The sequence below is a fragment of the Sarcophilus harrisii genome, chromosome 2, assembly GCF_902635505.1.
Source record: "Sarcophilus harrisii chromosome 2, mSarHar1.11, whole genome shotgun sequence".
NCBI lineage: Eukaryota > Metazoa > Chordata > Mammalia > Dasyuromorphia > Dasyuridae > Sarcophilus > Sarcophilus harrisii.
In genome coordinates, this window is record NC_045427.1 from 218959595 (window position 1) to 218986447 (window position 26853).

Sequence of the window (26853 nt, forward strand, 5' to 3'; positions counted from 1 at the left end):
CTTAAATATTCTAAATCACTCTTGGTTTCATAAATCCTTCTCCCACCAAAAATTTTAAAACCACCCTCTCTTCAGATTGTAATGGAAGGATACACAGGACCTATAGGAATATAATTACTCTCTGAAATCCTTCAAAGGATTTGGAGGATACATTGCCGATGAGCTTCATTTATTCCCTAGCCTATTCTAGCCTGCTGCCATTTATTATTAAATTCAAGCACTCACTGAATTTTTAGAATTAAAAGTACTCTCAATAGCCATTTAATCCAATCCATGTGTGGCAGAAAGTCCACTGACATAGCTGATAAGTGGTCATCAAACCTTTTTTTGGTTGAAGCTTCCAATCTGTTGAGTTTTTCCTGATTTGTGCCCTTTTTGGTAGCTTCTATTTATTGCTCCTGAATCTGATTCTGGCCAACATATTCTACACAACCAACTTTCAAATACTTGAAGGCAGACATATTAGAAGAAAATACTCAAGCTAGAAATTACCTCAGAAGACATCTAGTCCAACTCCCTAATTTTATAATTGAGGAACTAGAGGCTCCAGGATAATGTGACTTGCCCAGAGTCAAAGTGTCAAAGATAGGAATGGTCTCAGATTCTCCAAGGTCAGTGCTCCTTCCCCTTTCACCTCCATTGGGCAACACTGCCCGGTTCTGTCAACAAATCTTCACATGATATGGATTCTAGACCTTTCATCTTGGTTGCTCTCCTCTGGATACTCTTAATTCTTAAAATATCCTTCCAAAACTGTGGTTCCTGCACTTGGATACAATCAATATTCCAAACATGGTCTTACTGACCAGAGTACAAAGGGACCATCACTTCTTTATTCCTAAAAGCTGTACCTCTCTGATGCTCAGGATCAAATTAGCTTTTTTGGTTGTCATGTCAAACTGCTGACTCATACTAAGTTGTTTTGTTGTTGAATTGTTAATTATGTCCGACTCCTGTGACCCCTTTTGGAGTTTTCTTAGCAAAGATACTAGAGTGGTTTTGATATTTCTGCAGATGAGGAAACTGAGGCAAACAGGGTTAAATGACTTGGCAAGGATCACACAGCTAGTGTCTGAGGTGGGATTTGAACTCAGGCTTTCCTGACTCCAGACCAGGAGCTCTATTCACTGTGCCTTTCACCTAGTTGTCCTACTAAGTTTCCAGTTCATTCAAATCCCAGATCTTTTTCAGACAAACTGCTATTTAGCCACGTCTCCCCAATTTTGTACTTTTGAAGTTGGTTTTTTAATCCTAGTGATATTTTATGGTGTCTGACTCATATAAGCACTTAAATGTTGTATCAGTGACATTTATACCCAATGAATTTCATCTTACACCTAGTTTGGTAGTCCCCTAAAAATGGACTCATACACAGGTCAGTTCTCCCTAGTGGCTTGGGGGCTGAATTCTCTAACCAGTGAGGCTTCTGCTAGTCTCAGCCTTATTTGTAATGCTCTGCTTGGGTGATCCTCACACTCACCTCACTCCGGATATTAGTCCAGGGAGAGGGCACAGAGCTCATTCATGGGCTTCTAAAAAACACTACCTTGTAGAAAACCAAAACTAGAGAGTGCAAGGGCTAAATAATATAACTACATTGACAACCCCAAGGGATTGAGACCTAGGTTATAATGTCAGTTCTGTCACCTATTAGATTTCATACATCTAATCAAGTTGTTTCCCTTTACTGTATTTCCTAATCTAGGAATAACCTAGATCAATGATTAATTTTTTTTGCATGTTATGGATCTTTTTGGCAATCTGGTAAAGCCTATGGATCTCTAATTATTGTGGCTTACATTCATAATGAAAGGAAATGCTAGAAATCATTTAGAGGTGAGTGAAAATAAAAATGTAATTTTTTCCCCATCCAAGTTCATTGACTCCCCCTTGAAATTCATAGATCTCTGCATTAAAACTCCTGTAATAGAAAGGCCTGGAGAGACTTACACGAACTGATGCTGAGTGAAATGAGCAGGACCAGGAGATCATTATATACTTCAACAACAATACTAGATGATGACCAGTTCTGATGGATCAGGCCATCCTCAGCAACGAGATCAACCAAATCATTTCTAATGGAGCAGTAATGAACTGAACTAGCTATGCCCAGAAAAAGAACTCTGGGAGATGACTAAAAACCATTACATTAAATTCCCAATCCCTATATTTATGCACACATGCATTTTGATTTCCTTCACAAGCTAATTGTACAATAATTCAGAGTCTGATTCTTTTTGTACAGCAAAATAATGTTTTGGTCATGTATACTTATTGTGTATCTAAGTTATATTTTAATATATTTAACATCTACTGGTCATCCTGCCATCTAGGGGAGGGGGGGGGGGGGGTAAGAGGTGAAAAATTGGAACAAGAGGTTTGGCAATTGTTAATGCTGTAAAGTTACCCATGTATATATCCTGTAAATAAAAGGCTATTAAATTAAAAAAAAAAAAACTCCTGTAATATTTTGGGCTAGATAAATTCTAAGGTGCCTCCTTACTCTATTCCAAAGAAGGAAAAGAATTAAGAAAAACACTCCAGAGTCTGGGTTTCCCATGCCTTACATCAGCTAGGAGAGCTCCAACTTGACATCCTTGTTGAGTTGTTTCAATCATATCCTAATCTTTGTGACCCCATTTGGGGTTTTCTTGGCAAACATATTCCAGTGGTTTGACATTTCCTTCTCTAGCTCATTTGATAGATGAAAAATGGAGGTTAATAAGGTTAAGTGACTTGTCCAGGACTACACAGCTAGTAAAGATCTGAGACGAGGTTTGAACTCTTGGAGTCTTCCTGATTCTAAACCTAGTGCCAGATGCCATCGACTGCCTCCACTTTCCCTTTTTTTTTTTCCTTTCAGGACCTGGAGATAAGAGGTCAATACCTCTTATTAAAGCACCAAGGGCTTTCTTCCTTTCACTTCCTCCGGAAAAGGAACTTGTTTTAACTTTCCTTAAATCCTATTCCTACCCCCAAGAGTCCTGCCTAAGGGAAGAAGGAATAAATTATTCATTGACCTTCCCAGAGATACTCCCTTAACAAGTCTTTCCAGCAAAATGTCCCTAGATTTCATCTAGGGGCTCAGAAACTCGGATTTGTCAAAGATCTTCATGGAAATGTACTAAGGCTTGCCAAGCCAACCCTGGAATCTGATGTCCAAGATAATTCACCTGTTTTCTCAACATATCAAATCCATAAGATCTGGTTGTCTCCTTGGTCAACTTTGGAGAGAACCAGAAACATATTCCTTGGTATTTGGGTATTTGTTTCTTGTGTGTGTGTGTGTGACTGGGAGATAAGTGATCATGTCCACTGCCTGGGAAACAGAGGACTGAAAATGCCTACACCTGAGTCTTTCATCCCTTTTGAAAGTCTAACAGCAGTTCCAAGAACTGGAAATTCCCCAGCTCAGCTCAGTCTCCAGGGACTACCTGCTCCCAGTCTGCCCCTGGCTGCAGGAACAAAGACGGGGAAATTTCTAAGGTGATTTCCAGGTTTCCAGAGAAAACTGAACTGTTGAAGATTAACTGTCATTGAGTTCACCTGTCAGAAGACAAGAGGCAACCCTGAGGGAGGGTAAAGGCTGGCTCCAGTGAAGAGTCTTCTCAATTCGTTTATCTGAAATCGTAAGGAAAACTGATGCGCTGGACATTGAGGGGACTTGGCCAGAATGGTCTGTGACGGAGCCAGGAACAGAAACCAGACCTCTCAGACCAAAGAACCTGGGCACCCGAGTATCCTAACCATAGTATCCTCCCACCTATCACATGGCAAAGAATGAGGGATGGTGTGTCATTGTGTACAGCACCCAGCACAGTGCCACGGGCATCAGGGCACTTAATAATTAATGCCACTTGGATGCTGAGCATGCTGGGGTGCTTGAGGGGAGGAGGTTGTGTACAAATAAGGTGAGGAGGCTCCGGACGCCCCTGCAGGTCTACAGTCCAGGGCACGTACACTGAAGCAAGGTCCTTATTCTCTCTGCAGTGGCTCTGCAAGCCCAATCCTATGTATCCTACCTATGGAGGCAAAGGAGGGCCAAAGCATATGGGATTGAGGAGTTCCCCAGATATTATAAGTCCTTCCACAAACTTGTTATAGTAAATGACAAAGGAGGCAGCTGTGTCACCAGGGAAAATGAGGGAGAGGGCAATCACCAGTGGTTAAGTGATGAAGGGGCTTGGCAATACAGGCTGATTGGTGGGAATGAGATATTGTTGCCCTCCTGCCTGAAGCCAAGTACACAAGACACCCCCTGGAACCAGCATCCAACAGCAGTACCTGAACTTAGCAGGGATGTGTGGGAAGGGCAGAATGAATACCACTCAACCCCTCTGCCACTGAACTGCTGCTTATGAAGGAATAGAGCTCACCCCCTCCCAGCTTCACAGCGCTAATGGTGGAAGGAGGGCATCCTGTACAGAATTCAACATCTCCAGGCTCTCCATTAGGATCCAGAGTCCATGAAATGGAAAAGTCAAGCAGGGAAAGGGCAAAAGCCAGCTTCTGAAGGGAAGGAAGAGCCATACCCACAAGGAGACCCCCAAACCAGGTGCACTTAATAAAGTACCCCACTTAAAATGTAGTTAACCTAAGTGTTAAGCTTGGCTGGGCTGGCTCACTGGGTACACATATGCCCCTAACCCTTGAAGGGCAGTTACAAGATTGGCCCCAGGTGAGATAGGGAGTCAGGGGTAGGATTCCTATCTGGGCTTCTCCTGACCTCTCTGGGCTGCAGTTTTTCCTTCTACAAAATGGATTAAATGTTTTCTAACATCTTTTTCCAGTTCTAACTATCCACTAAATCTCATGATTTCTAGCATCTTGTCATAATATTGTCATTGACAATGGGCAATCTTTCTCAGTCTTGGATTGTTTCTCAGAAAGGTAGAACAACATGCCCTACACCTCCCTAGATCCACCAGATCATGCAGGAGGTGGCTAAAGATGCTTTGGGGTGGGGGTGGGGTGGGGAGGGTACGTTTGGATTCTGATCAGAGGAAGGAGGGATACAGCAAGGGGAGCGGGGCAATAGTAACTTAGAAAGGGATTGACCAAGTTCCAGGTTCCTCTCTATAGCCTACCAACCTCTACCAGGGGTCCTCAAACTACGGCCGGTGGGCCAGATGCAGCAGCTGAGGACGTTTATCCCCCTCACCCAGGGCTATGAAGTTTATTTAAAGACCCACAAAACAAAGTTTTTGTTTTTACTATAGTCTGGCCCTCCAACAGTCTGAGGGACAGTGAACTGGCCCCTATTTAAAAAGTTTGAGGACCCCTGCTCTACCCTCATCCCTTCCACTGAAATTCTAAGGAAGGACTGTAGAATAAAGAGCTTTTCTGACTCACTTGATGCTGAAATAAGACTTTAAAGTGCAAACAGGAACCTAATCTCAAACAGAACAGATTAAAAATTGGGATGGATATGAACAGGGTCCTGGGAGGGACTGAAAAGGGTAAACATGGACAAACAGGAGAAGACTGAGTTATAAGAGAAGCTGGGCCAGAGGAGTGAGAGGCAGAGTTCCTTGATGCATGTCAGAGACATGGTTATTAACTGAAGCTGCAGATGCTCACTCCATAGGGCTGGGATCCCCTTCCTCTTCTGGGTTCCCAATTTTCCCCTTGCCTCCTTTATTTTCCTTGAGTCAGTTCCTCTGTTAGTCTTCCTGCCTGTGCCAAAAAGCTCCAGTCAGCTCCATCCCAGCTCCCCTGTAGGTCTCTTTTCAAGGATTGTAGTATTGGTCCTGTGAGGGGAGGGTTTAAAAAAAATTAAAAAGCACATTATGTGATCTCACCTAGAGAATCAAGTAGGAGCTGACAATGAGTCTTCCTAGACTATTTTGTCCTGACATATGCAGTCTTCCCGCCTGGGTGGGGGAAGATACTTAGATGTGACTTTGATAAGGAAATGGCTCCAGATTTTTCCAAATCTGATTTCCCACCGGACTCAGGTCAATACAGGAGCACAAGGTGTAAACCACCTTTTCTTTACTGTCCCAGCAAATACCCTAATCTCTTTCATGGGAGATAAGCTTTGCATAGTTTCTCCCACATAGTTAGGAGGTGAGGAAGGACTCTTTCCATTTTATTCATGGGTCAAGTGGACTACATCCAGTGATATACTCCCTGTGTGCCCTACTTGGTGGTGCCCTATTATCACCAGAAAAAGATTTCTTTATTAAAAGGGTAAGAGAAGAAGGTCAGAAATGGTAAATAAAGAGGAATAGGACAAAGAGAAAAAAAAATGAATGAAAAAAAATGGTCTGTTCCTCAGTTCTCAAGCAAGGATTGAAGGCTCTGGTTGGGATTTCCTTGTCCTTCATAGGAAGAATTCAGAGACAAAGATTGGTGAGGGGAGCAGTCTTCAGCAGGACATAGTAAAGGGAGGAAAAGGATTCAGGAATCCCTTGTGAGAACTGGGAGTGGGTCCCAAAGGAGTTGTCCTCTCCCAGGCACCATGAGGATGCCAGGTCCAGCTTAGAAAAAAAGATGGTCGTTAAGGAAAAGGATGGATGTTAAGTTCCATTTTGGAAAGCCATTTTTCAGGTTCAGACTTTCCCCCTCCCCAAGACTTGGTCTCCCTTTAAATCAGAAAAGGCATATTCAATCACTCCCACAAAAACTGGGTGACCAACACATTTTAAAAATAATGATGGTGAGAGTGCCAGTCATTTTTTCCTCTCCACTGCCCTCCCAACTCTAGCAGCTGCAGTTAGGGTGGAGCAGGCTGTAGGCTCTGGTCAGTTGGGCCCCTCCCCTGCTTCCCACCCAGGCTCTGGGATGAGAGTTACAAAGGGTGTTACCTGGGGCCTGCACTGGGTCAGGAGCTCCTGCCAGCGGATGTACGTCTGGGCTGCCAGGTCCTTGAGTTTGGTCCGATACATGGCCTGCGGGCTCTCGTGGATGTGCGTGGTGACCTGTCTCTCCAACTGCACACACAGCTGTTGCAGCTCACCCTTTGAAGACAAGAAAATGAGGGGGGGTGGGGGTGGAGAGAAGGGATGTGGGAGACCCAGAACACCAGAGTGGATGCAAGAAGTCAGAATGTGGTCAGATAGAATGAGAGAAAATATCTCTAAAGAATCCTTTCTAATCAATCTTGGGAAGCCTTCAGGAATGGGGCACGGCTAGCAAGGACAGCTGTACCACAATCATTTGTCCAGAACAGAGAGGGGAAACAGGGAGGGGAAAATGGAATAAGGAGGTAAGTTAAGTCCCAGGTCAGAGGAGCAAGATTTAGAGGGAACTTAGAGCTCACTATGTCCAACTCTCTCATTTTACTTGTGAGGAAACTGAGGAACAAAGAAGGGAAATGATAATAGCTAAAATCTATAAAGCACTTTATAACATACTTTACATGTATTATCTTATTTGATCTTCACAAAAACCTGGGAAGTAAGTGCTATTATTATTTTTCCTCTACAAATAAGGAGCTTAAGTGGACTTGCCCAGGGTCATAGTTAGTAACTGTCTGAGGCTAGATTTGAATTCATCTTCTTGACTCCAAATCCAGTATTCCTTCACCTTCATGGCCACAGACTTTGTCATCTTCTTGTTAGGAAAACTTCATATAATGAATTGTAAAGGGTAAAAGGGCATAGCTATGACTGACTCAGTCACACAATTTTTATAGTTCCCTTACATTGAGCTTCCATCTAAGATCAGAGTCGCCCCAGGTCTACTAAACAGATGAAGAGAAGAGGAGCTCCCCTCCATCCTCATGGCTCCCCACTCACCCATTTATCTGTAGTGATGCTCTGACTGCCAACCACCATGCCAGCCATCGTCAGGAGGCTATGGCACAGATAGCAGACCTGTTAAGGAAGCACTGAATTAGAAGGGTAGATGAGTAGGGACTTTACAGGAAGGGATTTCCCCCTAACTTTTCCCCTCTTACAGCTTTTTCTTCCCTTTTTAGGATTCTCTTTTTTTTTTTTTTCTTAACTTTCTTTTTTTGAAATTCAATTTTATTTTATTTTCAGTTCTGAATTCTCTACCTCCCACCTAATCCTCTATCCATTGAGATAGGAATAAACAAAACAAAACCCATTACAAATATAGTCAAGCAAAACAAATTCCCAGATTAGTCACGTCCAAATTCACACACATACACGTGTTTTTATTGTTCATTGATTTAATTGTATTTGACCATTCATGATCCTATGAATTTTGACCATGGAGTTTTCTTGGCAAAGATAATAAGAGTGGTTTGTCATTTCCTTCTCCAATGTGTTACCATATTACAGATGAGGAACTGAGGAAAATAGGGATTAAGTGACTAACCTTGAATCACTAACCTAGCAAGTAAGTGTCTGAAGTCAAATTTTAACTCAGGTCTTAGTAACTCCAGACCTGGTACTCTACCCACTGCATTACCTAGTTACTAGATATAGATAGATAGGCAGGAGATATATATATATATATATATATATATATATATATATATAATATAAACAGACAAATATATAGATATATATAGACACATGTAAATATAGACACAGACATATAAAGATGTATGTATATACACATGTGTATATCTATAAATGTGTGTACACACACACACACACACAGAGCAGCACGCTTTAATTTATACCTTCAAGATCTAGGAGTCTTGTTTTAAGGCCCAAGCTCTATCACACACTGAGCTCCAAACAGCAGCTCCCAAGGTAGGAAAACTCCAATAAGACTCAGATAAGTAAGACTGGAAGCCTGCTTCTACCCAAGTTTGCAAGGAACCTGAAGGATTGACCCAGACATCCCCAAACCCAAATTCTACCAGCTTTTTTTCCATTGAGTAATTTTTTTCCTTCCCATCTTCCAAAGATTCAAATCTTTTCTTTTATGAGTAGAGATATAATGGCTCTATAGTCTTCTAAATATACGCCATAAACCATCTCTATACTCTTAACTCCAAGAAAATAAAACCGAATTTAAAAATCTATTACAAAAGAAAATAGAGGAACTCATCTGCCTTGTCTCCCCTGACTATAAATTTTTGGAGGGCAGATATGGACTGCTTTCCAATAAGTTCTGTAGACCCCTTTTTAAGGAATAGATAGTGAAGCCAATTTAAAAGCCTGCTGGGTGCTAGATATTGAACAAAGACAAAATAGCCCCTTCCTCAAGGCATTATATAGTCTACTGGGCAAGAGGAGATGGACACTGATACATAAGGTAAGAGCAGCAGAGGAAGGACATGAGTCAATGAGCAGTACCAATATTTAGATATATTTATACTTCAGTTTCCATATTTATTGAAGAGTACTTTGCAGGATGGCTTTTAAGGTCCCTTCCAGCTGGTACAAGGCAGCTAGGTGGCACAGTGGACAGGGCACCAGGCCTAAATCTGACCTCAGGCACATACTAGCTGTGGGACTGTTGGCGAGTCATTTAACTTCAATTGCCTCAGTTTCTTCATCTGTAAAATGGAGAGTTAGACTAAGAAGTATCTAAGATCCCTTCCAGTTCTAAATCTGTAATCTTCTAAAGTAGGGGTGGGGAACAGACAGGGAAATAATTTGTTAAGGCAATGTCAGGCAAGTTTGGAGCTGAAAACTAGTTGTAACAATCTCCCTCAGCTTGTGTTCTATACATTTGACAATTTTGTACGAACTCTTGAATGATTTTATAAATATTCAAATGACTCTTGGCAGGAAAAAGGTTCCCTACCCCTGCTCTAAAGGATTCAGCTATGAGCTCTCAGCTTTGCTGATAGAAGTCAATTCTTTTTACTATCCTGTCCTGATATATTATCCTGAGACTATGTACTGTATACTGATATATGTGATACACTATACTATATACATATATACTACATATATAAATGTGTGCTATAATACTATAATTAATGAAAGTAAACTATCTTAGACTGCTGACTCTCACATGATTTTATAAATATTCAAATGGCCCTTGGCAGAAAAAAAGTTCCCTACCCCTGCTCCAAAGGATTCAGCTATGGGCTCTTAACTTTGCTAATAGAAGTCAATTCTCTATACTATACTATCCTGATATACTATACTGATACTATATACTGTATACTGAGATATACTATACTATATACATATATACTACACGTATGTATATATATATATATACATATACATATATACTATAACTGAATCAAGGAAACGATCTTAGACTTCAGCCTTCCACTGATGTCTCAACTCCAATCCAAAGCACTAACCCTTCTGGACTCTTCTGTTCTCTGGGTTTGGAGATCTACTACATCCAGTTCCTAATTTACTTTCCTCCTTCTCTTGTCACAGATGCCCTAATGCCTCATTCTGGTATCCACTTCCTTTCTCCCCTTTCCCTCATTATTTTTCATGTAATTATGAAGACAATCTTTTTTTGAATTTACAAAGAAAATGAGATTCTCCAAATTCAGAAATAATATGACTGGGTAAGCTCAATAGAGGGAGAATTTTAAAAACAATACAAAACTCTGCCCAGTCCTGGACTAGGTGGGTCTTAAATCTAGCTAAGCTATTCAATCCAGTCACAGTTTCTTCCAGGCTTAACTTGACCCATGGTCCTCTCTAGATCAGAAGGCCAGGACTATTGTGGATTTTGTACACCTGGGCAATGTGGCTTAAACTCATTCACTAATTTTATAATCCCAGGCTTAGTCTCAGGCAATCATGATTATGCAGCAACTGTTGGGGTATTCTGCTCATATTCCTACCTAATCAGTCAACTAACTTTGCTTCTCTTTGATCAAAGAAAAAAATTTAAAACCCCAAATAGATATAATTCTATCACCTCAAAAATCAAAATAACTCAACTTATCAGATAAACTGCCTCCAAAGCTTGGAAAAATCCATGCTCTTATGTATTTAAAGTATAGGGAGTGAGACAGATAGAAGACCATGAAAGATAAAAATAAGTCAGAAAAAAAAACCCTGAAATAATTTTGCCCCTACTCCTTCACCCACCAGTGGGCTCTTCCCTAGATCTATTCCCTTCACTTCTCTTCACTCCAGCACTTCCAGCTGCCCAAGGATATCCGAAATTAAAGAAGAAAATAATCCTGAATTTGACGGGTGGGAGAGAAACTGACTCTGCCCAACAGGAGAGCTAAGATGGTTACTATAGTTTGCTGATGATCACACTAGAACAAAATTGTCAATCTAGTAGGCCCCCAAAGTCTCCCTTCTACCTATCACCAACATGGTCACCTTGTACAAAGAGCACAAGGAGACCTCAAAGGCCATCCACTTCAACAGACGCGTGTATCCAGCTCATAACGCCTTCAACAAATGAGGTTCCAGTGATGAGGACCCCAATACCCTCAGAAACAGCCCATTTCATTTTTGGACAGCTCTGTTTTGCTTGGAAACAATCAGGATTAAATGACTTGCCTAGGGTCACACAATGAGTAAGTATCTGAGGCTGGATTTGAACTCAGGTGGTCCTGACTCCCGGACCAGTGCCTATCCACTGTTCCCCTAGCTCAATAAACAATTTTTTTCCCCCATATTGACCAGAAGCCTACCTCTCCATAGTTCCCACCAAGCAAAACAAGCCCAATCTCTTTTTTCCCCAGCATAGTCCTTTAGCTAGTTAAAAACTACTCTCTTGTCCCCCCACACCCACCAAGTTCCATCAACATATGGAATTCCAATTCATATACAGCCTGGTTTCGAGCTTCTCCTCTTCCTGGTTGCCCTCCTGTGTATATACTCCAAGCTGTAGATGTACTTTCTAAAAAGTAGTGCCCAGAATTGAACAATTCTCCAGATGTGGTCTGACTAGGAGAGAGAACAAGGGGACCAGCACCTTCCTCACCCTGGGTACTGAATTTACTTCCATTAATGCAGCTGAAGATCACATTGGTTTTTTTGGCTGCCACATCACAACTTCTTCACATGGATTTCTAGACACTCTCATCTCCCCCATTCTATATATGTGCAGTTTATTTTTGCAAGTGCAAGACTTTACATTTGTCCCTATTAAATTTTATCATCATCACATTACTTTTTCTAAAGAAGTGGGTGAATCCAGTCTCTGAAAGAGATAAAGCCCTCTGATGGGTTAAAAGCCCAAACTTATTGTTACAGTGTCAAGTATAGTTTTAAATCTTCCTTACCTTAAGCTCCAAAGACAGACTCATTATTTTCCCTGGAGGCAGAATCTAAATTTTTTAAACTTGGGGTCTTGTATATTTGGTTTTAAATAATTATGTGTATATATATACACATAATTATTTAAAACCAAATATATATATATATATATATATATATATATATACATATACACACATATATTTACATATGTAAATGTGTATAATGTATATTTAAACTTGGGGACTTGTATATTTGGTTTTAAATAATTATATGTATATATATATATACACATAATTATTTAAAACCAAATATATATATATATACATACACACATATATTTACATATGTAAATGTGTATAATGTATATTACTTTATATATTCTATACATATATATTTTAAATATATAGATAACTGAATTTCAATATTAGTTTCCTTTAGAATACTGATATTATGCATTTTAGAGTGTACATTTAATGCCATTCTGAGAAGAGTTTCACAGGCTTCACTAGGTCTATTATACAGAAAAAGTTAAGAAACCTTGTGTGACAGGAACACTATATTAATACACCACTGTCCCATCCTTCCCCATGTCCATCCCTCATTAAAGACATCAGAGGTAAGTTAGGCTACTTTTTTTTAAGGTATTAAGACTTTCTTCAAGATGTCTTTGGCTTAGGGAGTTAAAGGCTCAGGCTCTTGATATTACTTCATCATGAGAGACCAAGGCAGCCATGAGGAGTTCCAGGGGCCATCTGATACCTGGCTGGAGAATCATGACTGTAACCCTGGCAAGGGAGCCTCATTCCACCAAACCAACTCAAGGCATTCTCCGTGCCTATCCTTGTCCAATATCCTTCTGCTATAGCTAAATAAAGCTCTTTTTGTTAACTACCACATGATCTTACAAACACCACATTTTGGCTGGCCTAACTCAGATCTAAACCTCCTGAAGATCACCTGTTGCTTCTTTTTGGAGACTTCTCATGATCACTACAGCATGACAGCTTGAGGAAAAAAGACAAGACTAGTTGATTCCATGGTATGGTTTTATCCTATTCTGAAGCAGTCTCTTACTAAATAAAACCTCTCTTCTATTTGTATCCCACAAACACCCAGAAAGTGCCTGAATTCACTGTGCTGGCTGGTCTGGTTAAAGCAGAGAGAAAATGAAGTAGGACTCCAGACTGCTGCAGGTTCAGGTGAGCTGTCTTTCCTGCAGAAGAGCCTGCTCCCAGGAGTTTTTAATTCCTGGAAAGGGGCAATCTTTTGTTTTTATAAAAGGATTTCTCTCTCTCCCAGCTATAACAGGTTTGCTGCTGGCAAACTGTATGACACAGCAAAATGACTTGCACCCAGTAGGTGCTTGGCAAATGTTTGTTGAATTGAATTCAGTTGTCTGTGTCTAACTCCAAGGCCCTGGCACAATTTCATCAGAGCCAGGCCTGATTATTCCAAAAAAGTATCTGGCTTTCCAAATGTTCCTTGTTCTGATGTATTTCTTATTTTTTTTTTTCCTGAGGCTGAAGGCTATAAGAGAAAAAAGAGAGGGGTCTGCTCTGTTCTTGTTCTTGTTCCTGCCTCTAATTTATTAGCAAACATCCTGCCCCTCCTCCTCTTCAGAAAACAACCTCTGAGCCTGTTTTGGGTTTGTCCCCCACTGGGATGTGAGGGGGCCAGGGCTGGGGCAGGAGGGGAGATCTTTGGTATTTCCAACTCCACAGCTGTCTTTCTGAGGTGAGATTTCTGATGCTCTCTTTTCCTTGCAAAAGTCGATGCTACTCAGTTCGTCATGGGTGAGATCTAGTCATTTCACCAAACATGAATGAACATTTAACATTTTGGGAAGAACAGCAATCCTCTTATATCCAAGGGCCTCTCAGTTCCCATACCTCCAAACATTAAAGTAAGTAAGGAGGGCACTCTAATATCAAGTCAAATATTATTCAATAAGATTTAACTAATGTTAATTAAAAATCCATTATATTCAAAGCAGAGAGTTAGGTATTGGGGAAAAAAACAATCTAAGACACAGTGTACTACCCCAGGAATTAAGAGGCCCTGCCATTAACAAACTGTCTGACTATAGGCCCAATTTAGTTCCAATTGTCTCCACCACTCCAAAAAAATATACAGCCTCTGTCCTAAAATGAGACACAAATAACTATTACACAAAATAGAATAAAAATACAGAAAACAGAATATAGACCCATGAGTCTATCTCCCCATTACTTCCTGAGCCCAATCCCAAAATGGAAACATAATTTAATTTGTATACTTCTTGGTAAGTCAATTCTTTGTCAGTATTTTATCATAAGCAAGGTTTTATGTCTGTTAAGTGTTCAGACCTGACTTTAGACACTTACTAGCTTTGTGACTCTGGACTTAACCCTGTTTTCCTCAGTTTCTGCATCTGTAAAATGAGCTGGAGAAGGAAATGGCAAAACCACTCTAGTATCTTTGCCAAGAAACCCCAATTGGAGCCACAGAGTTGGAAATGAGTAATCAACAAAGCAACATTACCTCATCTGATGCTCAAAACAGCCCTATGAGGTAGATACTCTAGATATTCTTATCTCCCTTTTACAGATCAGGAAACTGAGGCTCAGAAAGATGAACTTGCTCATAACCACAAACAGACGTGCTCTTGGAAGGGTTTACCATCTTATTCCTATGTCCTATTCACATATTCATATCTGGAAAGAAAAGCCCGGCACGATTTTTAGTTCTGCTTGGGGAAGGAGTGGGAGGAAATCATTAGCAAATGCCCTATTCATGCTTTCCTGTGTGCGGCTATTCTCTGGAAAAAAAATCTATGTGCTGACCAGGAGGGCGTTCGTGGAGGCTTGGAGCAACTCTGCAAGATTCCAAGGTTTTTCTGAGGGGGAAAGGCGCCTTCGCCACCCTGCTCCCAAGCAATGTGGCAAAACACAATTAATTAGAACTTAAAACTAAACTCAAAAATCAGGACTGGGGCCTCTTCCCTGAGGCTTCGGTGATAGGTTAAGACTTCAGGGGAGTAAACATAGACAGACAAAAATTAGCCTTATCATTTATAGAGAGCCCTGGCAAAGAACTTCTGGGCCCCTGTGAGATTCGGAGCATGATTTCTCCCTCTTGTAACATCCAGGGCTGTTGGGGTATAGCAGGCAGGCTTCCAAGAGCCAGGAAAAACATCTCAGAGGGGTGTGTATGTGCATGTGTTTGGGGGGGAGTAGGAAGGGGGAGAGGGAGGGTCCCTTAAGACAAGTAAACAACCAGGTGCAAGTCCCATTTCCTGCTGCAGGCTTGTGGTGACCGTCTGGTGAACTCCAGCAAGCCTGTTCCTGTCCCACCTTCTCCAGGAAGCCTTCCTCAATCCCTCTAAATTCTACTCTTCCCTCTGTTGATTATTTCCCAGTTATCTTGCTGTGCATGCATTTGTTTGCATGCTGTCTCCCCTATTAGATTGTAAGCTACCTGAGGACAGACTGTCATTTGGGATCCCAGTGCTTAGCACAGTACCTGGCACACAGTAGGCACTTAATACATGTGGCTGCAGACTGCTTGCACATCCCACTATTCTGCGCCCCTTTATAACTGCATGTGAGAGAGGTACCCCAGAGGAGAAATAAGAGTGGAGGCCCCCGGTTTTGTTTTTTGTTTTGTTTTTTACTCCAGAGAGACTTAGAAAAGGAATCTCTTACTTTTGTTCCTTCTCTTGCTGCAAAATAATGAGATTACGAGCAGAGACGGCTCAGCTTACTCTCAAGAAATATAAGTATTCCAACAACTAAGATTAAAAGATAGGACTAGAGCCTGCAAGTTCCAAGGAATAGACAAAGTAAATGAAGAACCTCACTGAGCACCTGGGGGAGTCCCAGAATCTGGATGAAAGGAAAAGGACATGTCTAAACCCAATACGGACAAGACTGTAACATTCCCAAAGTCAGGAATCTTATCTTACTTTGTGGGGTTCCTACCCTCCCTGCTGCCCTAATATCTCATAAAAAAAAAAAAAATCCCTAGCACAGTGGTCTATTCACAGTGGGAGTTCAAAAGACCCACTGAAATCTAGTCAAATCTATCTGAGGGAGTGAGATTGGGGAAGGAGTCCGAGAGTGATTCATGTGCCAGATGGGAAAAGTGGATGGACAGACATTTCCCAAGATGCTTTTCCATCTGCAAAATTTCCCTCCAGATGATGCCAAGGGGAAAAGCCAGCTTGCCATGGGTGCTCAAGGCAGGAATAAAAAGAAAAGAGAAAGTAATTTTTATGTGAAAATCACTTTAAATGAATCTAACCAAAACGATGCTAGTTTCCATAGTAGAAGCATTTTTTTCCCCTGGCCCTGTGAGAGACAAGTATTTAATCTTCACACAATCCTATGAAAAACAAACAAACCCCCAAACCTCCGTTTTACTACCAGATCCCCCCTGCTAACTAGCTCAAGGCTGTTCCATCTTGTTCTGGCCAGAAGGGTACAAGGATTGCTGCTCTCTCCATGTTGGGGGTGGGTGGATCGATTCCAGAAAAGCTCTAGGACAGCTGCTAAGCTAGTGGGAGAGAGGGACTTGGCTACAAGGAAAACCCCAGCTCACAGACTGTCATGGAAGATGCTACTCAACAGTGCTGTATTTTTTCCAGCAGAGCTGCCTTTGCCACTGGCTGAGTCAGCCCCTGGTCCAAGAACAGCTCACAGGGCTCCCACCAGCTGGCCCCTGCCACCCTGGTAAAAGAGAAGGAATACAGACACTGATTAAGGATTCTTCCCAGTAGGAAAGAAGAACTAGATTTAGACGCAGAGGACTGAGATCTGATTCCCAGTTCTGTACCATCTTTGTGGCAGATGGACAAAGCTTAGGGGGCCCAAACACGGGAGCCAAGAATGCCCTGGGGGAAAGGGGATGTACTGGGGTGCTGACTGCTGAAGATAACTTTGTTTTTGTTTTGTTTTGTGGAGGCAATGGGGTTAGGTGACTTGCCCAGGGTCATACGCTAGTAACTATCTGAGGTTAGATTTGAACTCAGGTCCTCTTGATTCTAAGACTCTATCCACCAGACCACCAGTTCCCCTCCCAAGATGACTTTGTACTAGAGAACAAACCAGAAGTGTGCTGGAGTTTATTCTGGCCCTTGAGAGCCAATTTTTAAATTTACACCTTGGAAATTAACAAACACTACGAACAAGCGTTTGATTTATCGTTTTGTTGACTATCTAGACTGAAGAAAATGACAGAGAAAATATTAATAATTCAGATTAAACTTAAAAAGCATGTCATCCAGCACACCCTTGATACAGTGTGTCCCAACCCTATTACCTGAGGCAAACAGGACTCAACATGATCTTCATTATTTTTGATTATCCTAATGCAAGGGAACTTTAGGTAGATAATTGCATAATGGGATGAATGCTAGGCAACATAAAGTCTCGATTATTGGCTTTTTGCTTAGAACTGAAGACCTGGAGGTCAAGCTTGGCCCAAGCCCTCCTCAGATATATCTCAAATATATCAAAAGCCAGCTGAGGGATTGTCTACTTATGAGGGATTTTCACTAGATGCTTAAGAGTGGACCCAAAACTTCACATTAGCTCTAAAACTAATCCATGCTTTCCACACCGGCTGTGACCTATTAGAGTATACTTCCTTGGGCCATTTTGGTCCAGAATCTGGATCTGGACTGAAACCAGACGGGCTTGTTTGGATAATGATCACTCCTCCTCCTCCTGTATTCTAGGCCCGGCAGAGGAAGGGTTCACATGCCATCTTGAGGAAGAAGAGGGAGAGATCTGAGCATCTTCTTCCCAGGGGCCATGGAGAAATGTCATTTTCTACCTTCAGGCCCTAAGGGCAAGACCTAAGCACAGCATCACACACTAGGCAAATAACAACAGCAGCAATTAATAATGAGTAATCTAAGAGGCCGGACAGCTTAAAGGCCACAAGCCAAGGCTCAGCCTGGAGAAGGAAGCTGGCCTGGCAGGTCCTTCCAGGAAGGAAGAAAAAGGGGTGGTGCTTGCTTAGGGTAAATCCCCATCTTTATTCTTCCACTTACTATCGCTGGGATTTCTCCCTCTATTTTTTTCCCTCCTTACTGTCTCTGATTGCTTCTTGTCATCATTCTAATGAACAAATTATACTGTGCATCCCCAACTCATCCAGCTCATTTTAGCTCTGGCCAGAAAAATTATTTCCATAAATGAGATTCTTCTTCTCCATCTTTCAGTATCAGTAGGAGATAAAGAAGTAGATGGAAGACACTCAGGCAGTATTTCCAGTGAAAAGGAGAAACTTGAGAACATTTTTTTTAGTATATGTTTTTATAACTGTATTCCTATATAAGTGTTTTCTTTTATAATCATATATATTTTATTTTATGCATTTAAAAAATACTATTCTGGGAAGAGGTCTGTGGGTTTTACCAGACTGCCCAAGGGGAAGGTCTGTGATTTAAAAAAGAAAAAAAAAAGAATAAAAAGTCCTTTCATAGAGGATTTGACTTTGGAAATGACTAATTGAAAACTGTTATCAGATACAAATCCCAGAGTGAGGTGGGGGAGGGAGATAAAGTGAGAGTAACCCAGGGCCACCAGGAAATGAGGCAGGATGACACACTGTTCCTTCCTATTCAAATGATTGAAGACCCAGCAGCGAGGGGGGTAGGGGTTAGGGGAGTAGGAAGGGGGGAAACTGTGAATGGGAAAACCCCGGGGGAAGGTCTGACAAGGCAATGGGACAAGCTGAGGGAGCCAGCCCCCCACCGCAGCTCAATCCCAGAAGGCTTAATCCGTGGCCCATTCAAGGGATAGGAGAGGGTCGATTTTTTTGATACAGAGTAGGATGAGGCGGCCCTAGGGTGATGGGAAACAGCCTGGCAGCATCTGGCCTGGAACACAGCTTCCGGAACATCTGCTGGGAATGTCCGCTTAATGGCAGCAACACCCTGTGGCCTTCCTCGTGCTGGCAAGGCTCACCAATGATGCATGAGTCTCCTCTGACACTGGTGGGAGCCCTCCTAGAGATACCCACGCCTGTCACCAGGTCTGACACAGCACATCAGCTGGGAACGCAGAGGGCCTTCCAGGGGAACCTGCGCCGCTGGGTCCATCCAGGTCTTATTATGGACTCGGGATTTGAGACTGAACAAGTAACTGTCTCTTGCTAAGATTCAATTTTTTCTTCTTAAACCTGAAGCTTACTCTCTCAGAAAGGGGGAAACTTAAACAGGTGGGAAGAATTTGGAATCAATAGGCCTGGATTCAAATCCTGATCTGCATGATTTGGGGAAAGTAACCTAAAAGTTTGTAAAACATTGGGATTGGATTAGAAGCTCTTTAAAATCCCTTTCAGGTCTGAATATGTGGTCCTATGAACCTAAACTGTTGAATTCTCTTGCCTTTTTTTTTTTTTTTTTTTTTGCTGTCGAATTTGAACTCAGGTCCTCCCAACTTCAGGGCTGGTGCTAATTGCTGAATTCTCTAACAAAAACTGGCCTGCCAAACCCTGCTTCTGCCCTTTGCTCAGCTGCTGCAGAAGATCCTGCTGGGCTGAGAGAATCTGAGTTTGTGTTCTTGGGACTTGCCACAAAGCTCCCACCCAGGCCATCCTTCCTCTCTCCCTTCCTGTCCCCCCCTCCCCCCCAGCCTGTAGGGACGAGGGGCTAGCCGGCTCTTCCTGCTACTTTGGCTAAATGTAGAGACCCTGACCCTTTAGTGGGGCTGAGCAGGAAAACGCTGCTCTACTAACTTCCAGGCTAAAGACTGGATTCTACTTGTGTCTAAGAACAAAATAAGGGTGTGTGTGTTTGTGTGTGTGTGTGTGTGTGTGTGTGCAAATGTGTCTCTCTTGGATTATTCTCCCTCCCAAATGTTTCCCTCATCTCTCCCTCCCTTTCTATTCGCACTGAAACCACCGTAATATAGGTCCTCCTTCACACTTGTCTCAACTACTTCAGTGGAGGTTATGTTGTAGTGGAAAGAATGACAGAGGCAGAAGATGTATGTGAGCCCCAGGCTGACGCCGATATTTGCTCCCTGTGGGATTCAGGGTAAATCACTAAATCTTTCCCAGTCTCGGTTTCCTCAGTTTAAACCATTGAAATGTTAAAGTCATTTAAATAATCAGTTTTTAGAATAGTGATAATTATATAATTACTTATTTCATATAGTTGTTGTAAGCATCTTGTAAACATTAAGTGCTATATAAATGTGAAGATGATTCAAGTAAAAGAAATGAGAGGGACCAAGACATAGATTATGCAGAAGCTTCCCCTTTTTATTGCTAGGAGTGATGGAGCCAAGGTGGCAGAGAGAAGAAGGGACTCTTTTGAGTTCTTCCTTAAAGACCTTTAAATAATGTCCTAAAACACATCCTGGAGGGACAGAATCCACAAAAGGGCAGGAGATTGTCTAGCTTAAGACAAGTTAAAAGTTTGGTGTGTAAGGTCTGTTGCTCTGGAGTAAGAGTGGAACACAGTGCAACCATAGATTAGGCCCCAGCAAACCAAAGTAAATGAATCAGCAGCTGTAGGGGCTGCTCTCAGCACACAGAGGGTCAAATATCTGGACAAAAGGAGATTACAGGGGTCTCTTTATTGTACCAGGGCAGGACTCTTGCTTTGCCCATACTTGCATCCAGGTCAGAGTCCTGAGTGGCAGTCCCAGGACAAGGAGGAGCACTAGCACATCAGAGCTTGCAGTCACAGGGAAACAGGGACTGTCCTCACAATTTCAGAGCAGACCAGAGGACAAGGCTGCTGCAAAGCAGTAAAGCACATCTCTATTTAAATCATACTACCCTGGAAAAACTGGAAACTTACAGGTCCCTAGAAGTGTCACTGGATAGAACCTGAAGCTTGGGACAGTGTGCCTGCCCTCTTTCCCAGAAGCATAGCCCCATTTAGCAGAGTTTAAAATCAAGAAATAGTCTGGGAGAATGAGCAAACAACAGAAAAAAATTCTGACTATAGAAAGTTACTAAGTGACAAAGAAGACAGTAAAGTCAGCATCCCTAAGTCCAAAGGCTCCAAGAAAAATACAAACCAGGCTCAGACCATAGAAGAGCCTTACTTTAGAATCCTTACTTTTTAAAGGATTTTAAAAATCTAGTAAGAGAGGTAGAAAAAAATGGTAAGAGAAATGAGAACAAAGCAAGAAAATCATGAAAAGAGAGTCAACAACTTTGTAAAGGAGACACCAAAAAAAAAAAAAAAAAAATTACTGAAAAAAATAGCACTTTAAAACCCAAAAAAGGGAAAAATGAAAAAGAAGTAAAAAATTAAAACCAGGAAAAGTCTGGAAAACAAAAATTAAATTTAAATGGGAAAAGATAACCCATTTCAAGAAACTTTAAAGAAAATGCCCAAAGAAAGAGGGGAATAAAATTAAAGAAAAACATTCCTAAAAGATTAAAAAATAAAAAATGGAATTTATAAAATTCCAGAAAGCTAAAAAAAACAAAACCAAAAGAAAAATTGAAGAACCAATAAATTAAAATTTTCTTAATTAAAAATTGGAAAAAGATCTGGAGAAAATTTAAAATAAATTAAAATTTCCGAAAAACAAGATAAAGGAGAAAAGAATGGATATTCAAGAAATAAGAAAACTTCCTGAAAAAAGAAGGGAATAAATAGAAAATTTAAAAATACAAAGCCGGAAAGAAAAAAAATAAAAAAAATTCCTTTAAAATTTTATTTCCATTTCCGAAAACCCCACGGGCAAAAGGGGAGAAATATTGTAGTACAAAAGAATCTTATTACTTAACAATCAGATATACAGTTTGGTAGGCCTTCCCCAACAAATAAAAAATTTTAATAAAATGAATAATTCCCCTTGGGAAGCAAAATTAAGAATTCACCCAACATCCAAAATTTTACCTTCAAAAAACTTAAGTTATTCTTTTCAAAAAAAGTTTTGGATTATTTTAATTTGAAATTAAAATTTTAAACATTCCCTGATTAAAAAGAAAAATTAAAAGAAAACTGAAATACCCATTAAACCTTAAAAAAGGCAAAAAAAAAAAAAAAAAAAAACGTTTATTTCCACTTAAGATGATATTGCAACTCATAAGAACTTTATTCCCATTATTGGGGCCCAAAGTAATATATATAGACAAATGACACAGGCATGAGTTGAATATGATGGAATGATATCTTTAAAAATAAAAATTAAGGGGGGAGAAAGAGGAATGAACTGGTTGAAAGAGAGAGTGAAAGATAGAATGGGGTGATTTATCTCACAAAAAGGAGGGAAGCAATGCTTTATAAACTATTTGAAAAAATAGGGAATGAAGGAGTCCTACCAAATTTCTTTTATGACACAGACATGGTACTGATACCTAAACCAGGTAGGTTGAAAACAGAGAAAGAAAATTATAGACCAACCAATGAAATTGATGCTAAAACTTAAATAAAATATTAGCAAAAAATCAAAAATCATCCCCAGGATAAACACATGATCAATAGGATTTATACCAGGAATGGGGTTCTAATATTAGGAAAACTATCAGTATAATTGGCCAATTAATAACCAAATTAAAAAAACCATAAGGATCATCTCAATAGATGCAGAAAAAGATTTGATAAACCAACATCCATTCCTATTAAAAAATTTGAGAGTATAGGAAAAAATGATTTTTCCTTAAAATAATCAGTAGATCTATTTAAACCAGCAGTAAGCATCATATGGGGGGACAAACCAACCATTCCCAATAAGATTAGGGAGAAACAAGGTGCCCCTCATCACGTACTATTTAATATTGATTAGAAATGCTATTTGGCAATAAGAGTGAGAAAAGAAAAGGAAAAGAAAGGCAATGAGGAAACCAGATTATACCTTTTGCTGATGATAGGATGGTACATTTAGAGAACCCCAGAGATTCTTACTAAAAAAGTTATTAGAAATAATACAACTTAGCAAAGTTGTGGTTATAAAATAAACCCACATAATATCAAAATTTTATATATCACAACAAAAATCCAACAGAGTTACAAAGAAAATTCCATTTAAAAGTAATACGATAGTATAAAAATTTAGGAATCATTCCAAGAGAAAATCAGAAACTTTATGAGAAACACAAAACACTTTCAACAAATTAAGTCTGATCTAATCAATGAAAAAAAGCTCTTGGATTTCAAGCAAATAAATAAAGATAAATACTACCAACAATTTATTTATTTAGTGCTTACCAATCAGACCCCAAAACATTTTGATGACCTAGAAAAATAAAACAAAGTTCATATGGAAAACAAAAGGTCAAGAATTTCAAGGAATTAATGAAAAAAAATCAAATGAAGGTGGCCTATGTACCAGATCTAAAAAATTTTATTATAAGGCAGCGGTTACAAAACCATCTGGTATTAGCTAAGAAAAGAATTGATCAATGGAATAGGTTAAGTTAAAGGACAAAACAGCCAAAACTTTAATTATCTATATTTGATAAACCCAAAGACCCCAGTTTTTGGATAAGAAGCATTATTTGACAAAATTTCTGGAAAATTGGAAATCAGTATGGAGAAACAGGCATTGACCCACACTTAACACCGAACCAAGATAAGGTCAAAATGGGTTCAGATCTAGGCATAAAGAAGAGATTATAAATAAATTGAAGAGAAGATAGTTTACCTCTCAGACCTGTGGAAGAGGAAGGAATTTATGACCAAAGAAGAACTAGAGATCACTATTGACTACAAAATAGAAAATTTTGATTATATCAAACAAAAAGGAGGGAAGAAAAAACTATTACATTGAGGGAAAGATGGAGGAAGTATTGGGGAATGCTTGAATTCATCAGGATTGGCTCAGGGAGGGAACAACAGACACATCAAGTGGGTAGAGAACTCTATCATACCCTACAAGAAAATAGTAGGGAAAAGGTGTAAGAGAAGGAGGAGTATGTGTACTCATAGAAGGGAAGGTGGATTGAAGAGGCATTCTTTTTTTTTTTTTTTTAATTTAGGTGAAAGAGGAGATACTTTTACCTCAATTTCTACCTTGTCTTAATCATTGAGTGGATGAGACCTCAGTCAAACTGAGGTCTCTAATTTCATCTAGGGCCACCTCTAGTTTTCTTGATTTACATCTGGCCACTGAACTCAGATGGCTGTGGAGAGGCAGGAGACCTTGCCCAGCCTCCTTCACTTCAATCCAATTCACTTGCATGTCATGGCATCCCCTCCCTGATGTCATGGTCATCTTCAAAAACAAAGGACAAACAAACAAGTCAAAAGCAGAGCACTTTAAGAAGGGACAGAAAGAAAGGAGAGAGAAAATAGAATATATGGGGGGTAGGGAAGAATGGACAGAAATAGTTAGCAATTATTAATTGTGAAAAAGTTTTTGAAGCAAATTTCTTTGATAAACATGTAAAGAAATGAGTTGAATTTAAACAAATTCCCCAAATGTCAAATGATCAGAAAACATGAACAGTTGATTTTCAGATAAAGTAATCAAAGCTATTGCCATATGAAAAAATGCTCTAAATCACTATTGATTGGAGAAATGCAAATTTAAGCAATACTGAGGTATTACCTCATACTTACCTCATACTTATTGGAATGGCTAATAGAACAGCAAAGGAGAATGATAAATATTGAATGAGATGTGGGAAAATTAAGACACTAATACACTGTTGGTGGAGTTGTGAATTGATTAAGCATTATTTAGAGCAATTTGGAACTATGACCAAATATTTATAGTGATGTTTTTCTAAAGGCAAAGAATTGGAACTTGAGGAGATGCTCATCAATTGGGAAATGGCTGAACAATTTGTGGCATAGGATTGTGATGAAATACTATTATGATGTAAGAAATGATAAAAAATCTGGAGAAACTTAGATGAACATATTATATAAAGTGAAATGAGTAGAACCAGGAGAACACTGCACATCAAAACAACAATATTGTAAGATAATCAGCTGTGAATGACTTAGCTATTGTCAGCAGTATAATGGTTCAAGACAACTCTGAAAGATTTATTGTGAAAAATTTTGTCCATTCCCAGAGAAAGAACAGATTGAGTCTAAATACAGACAGAAGCATACTTTTTTTTAAACTTTATTTTCTTTGGGTTTTTATTTTAGTCTATGTTTTCTTTTATAATATGACTAATACAGAGATTTTTTGCATAATTACACATGTATAACCAATATCAAATTGTTTGTCTTCTCAATGAGAGGGGTAGGAAGCGAGAGAAAGAATTTGTAACTCAATTTTAAAAATAAATGTTGAAATTTTTTTTACACATAATTAGGGGAAAATAAAATATTAAATGAAAAATAAATTTAAAAATTGCTAGATGTTAGACATGATCAACACAAAAAAATAGAAAGAGTGAAATTAACTGTAATTTTAAGACAGAAGATTTTTTTTTAATGGACATGAGAATTATCCCTGAGTCAGATCAGAACAGCAAGTCATTATAGCTACAATCAGAATTTATAATGAACAAGAAGAAAGAATATTAATAAGGAAAAATATATAATTGTACGGTATACAATTGAAAAGTTTAACCATGAATAATTTAAATAATATATTGAAAAATAAAAATGGGAAAGACTCAACAGAGATGACATTAATATCAACTATAATTTCATCCAATAGTAAAAAGCAATGTAAATTAATTGTTACAAGACCACAAAAAAAGAAAGAAAGAATTGCCTGAAAAAAAAATTGCCTCAGCAAACACTTAACTTGCTAAACCAGGGGAGATGGCTGCCAAAGGAAACACCAGGTTTGAATATAAATTATTTTGTAAAATCTTACTAAGAAAGATGACAGATGATTATGAGCAGTATTGTCTCATAAAACAAAGAGAAACAATAGAAGGTAAAACCAATCTAAAGAAAGTTTGGCAAGCTATCTGTATAAGCAGAGTCATCCTAAGTGTACTTAAGGATGAAAACAAAAAGAAAACTACAAACAGAAGGAAAATGGAAAAGATTTGCAAAAATTATTACGACAAACTGTTTTCTCTATCAAGGATAATGGAATCACCACACTTGGACTCTAACATCATAATCCCTGAGGTGCTTACAGAAGTATAAACAACACTAAAAAGTACAAAGATGAGAAAAACAGTAGAATTGGAGCAAGTATATGTAGCAGGGATCAGCATTAGACTTGATACAATTTTAAGGTTAACAAAAAACAATTTATAAAAATTCTCTATAGTGAGGGAAAATACTATAAGAGGGGGAGGGGGGAGGTCAGGGAATCTCAGACCTTACTGATTCAAAATTTTAAAAAAAGGTGACTGAGAAAATATCAACAACTATTACAGAGTAAACTTTCCCATCTATACAAAACCTTTATGTGGGTCACCTATACACAAATAGAGGGAATCCGCAATAAGAGTGGTAGGAGGGAATAAACAGACTTTCACAAAAATATTCGAAAGTGGACCATGTCTTTATCATCCCACAAGTGACTGAAAGATTTTGAGAACATAAGATTTCATGACATTTACTATTTGTTGATTTAAAAAAAAGAAAAAAAATATGACTCAGTAGAACAAAATACCACTTTAAAAGCTATCTTATGACAAAGTAACTTCCATTCACATATCAAGATCATTCAAGATTCCATGATAATTGTAATAACAGAAATAGCCTTTATTCAATGACCCCCTTCATGATCAACATAAAGTGAGGGAATGTATATTTACTCAAAATATATACTTTGAAATGAAAGAACTCCAGTACAGAGTACTGGTCAAGGAAGGATCCCTTATGGATAGATGCATTTTTTTTTTTTATGGATAACACTAGTATTGATTATGTCAGACCCCAAGAAAATTACAGAGCCTC

General features: G+C 39.5%; 1 protein-coding gene across 3 annotated transcripts in view; it reads right to left on the reverse strand.

The window, feature by feature from the left end:
• Positions 1 to 5267: 5267 nt before the first annotated feature.
• Positions 5268 to 26853, reverse strand: part of FAM178B (family with sequence similarity 178 member B) — a 171026-nt gene continuing 149440 nt past the window's right edge. For 2 of the 3 annotated variants that reach the window (XM_031951489.1, XM_031951490.1), the window contains exons 16-18: positions 7743 to 7820; positions 6810 to 6962; positions 5268 to 5750 (exon numbers count right to left, since the gene is read on the reverse strand). In XM_031951489.1, coding sequence (XP_031807349.1) covers positions 5730 to 5750; positions 6810 to 6962; positions 7743 to 7820 — 252 coding nt within the window. In that variant the 3' untranslated portion in view covers positions 5268 to 5729. The remainder of the gene's footprint in view (positions 5751 to 6809; positions 6963 to 7742; positions 7821 to 26853) is intronic. The other variant, XM_031951491.1, reaches the window with a different exon arrangement.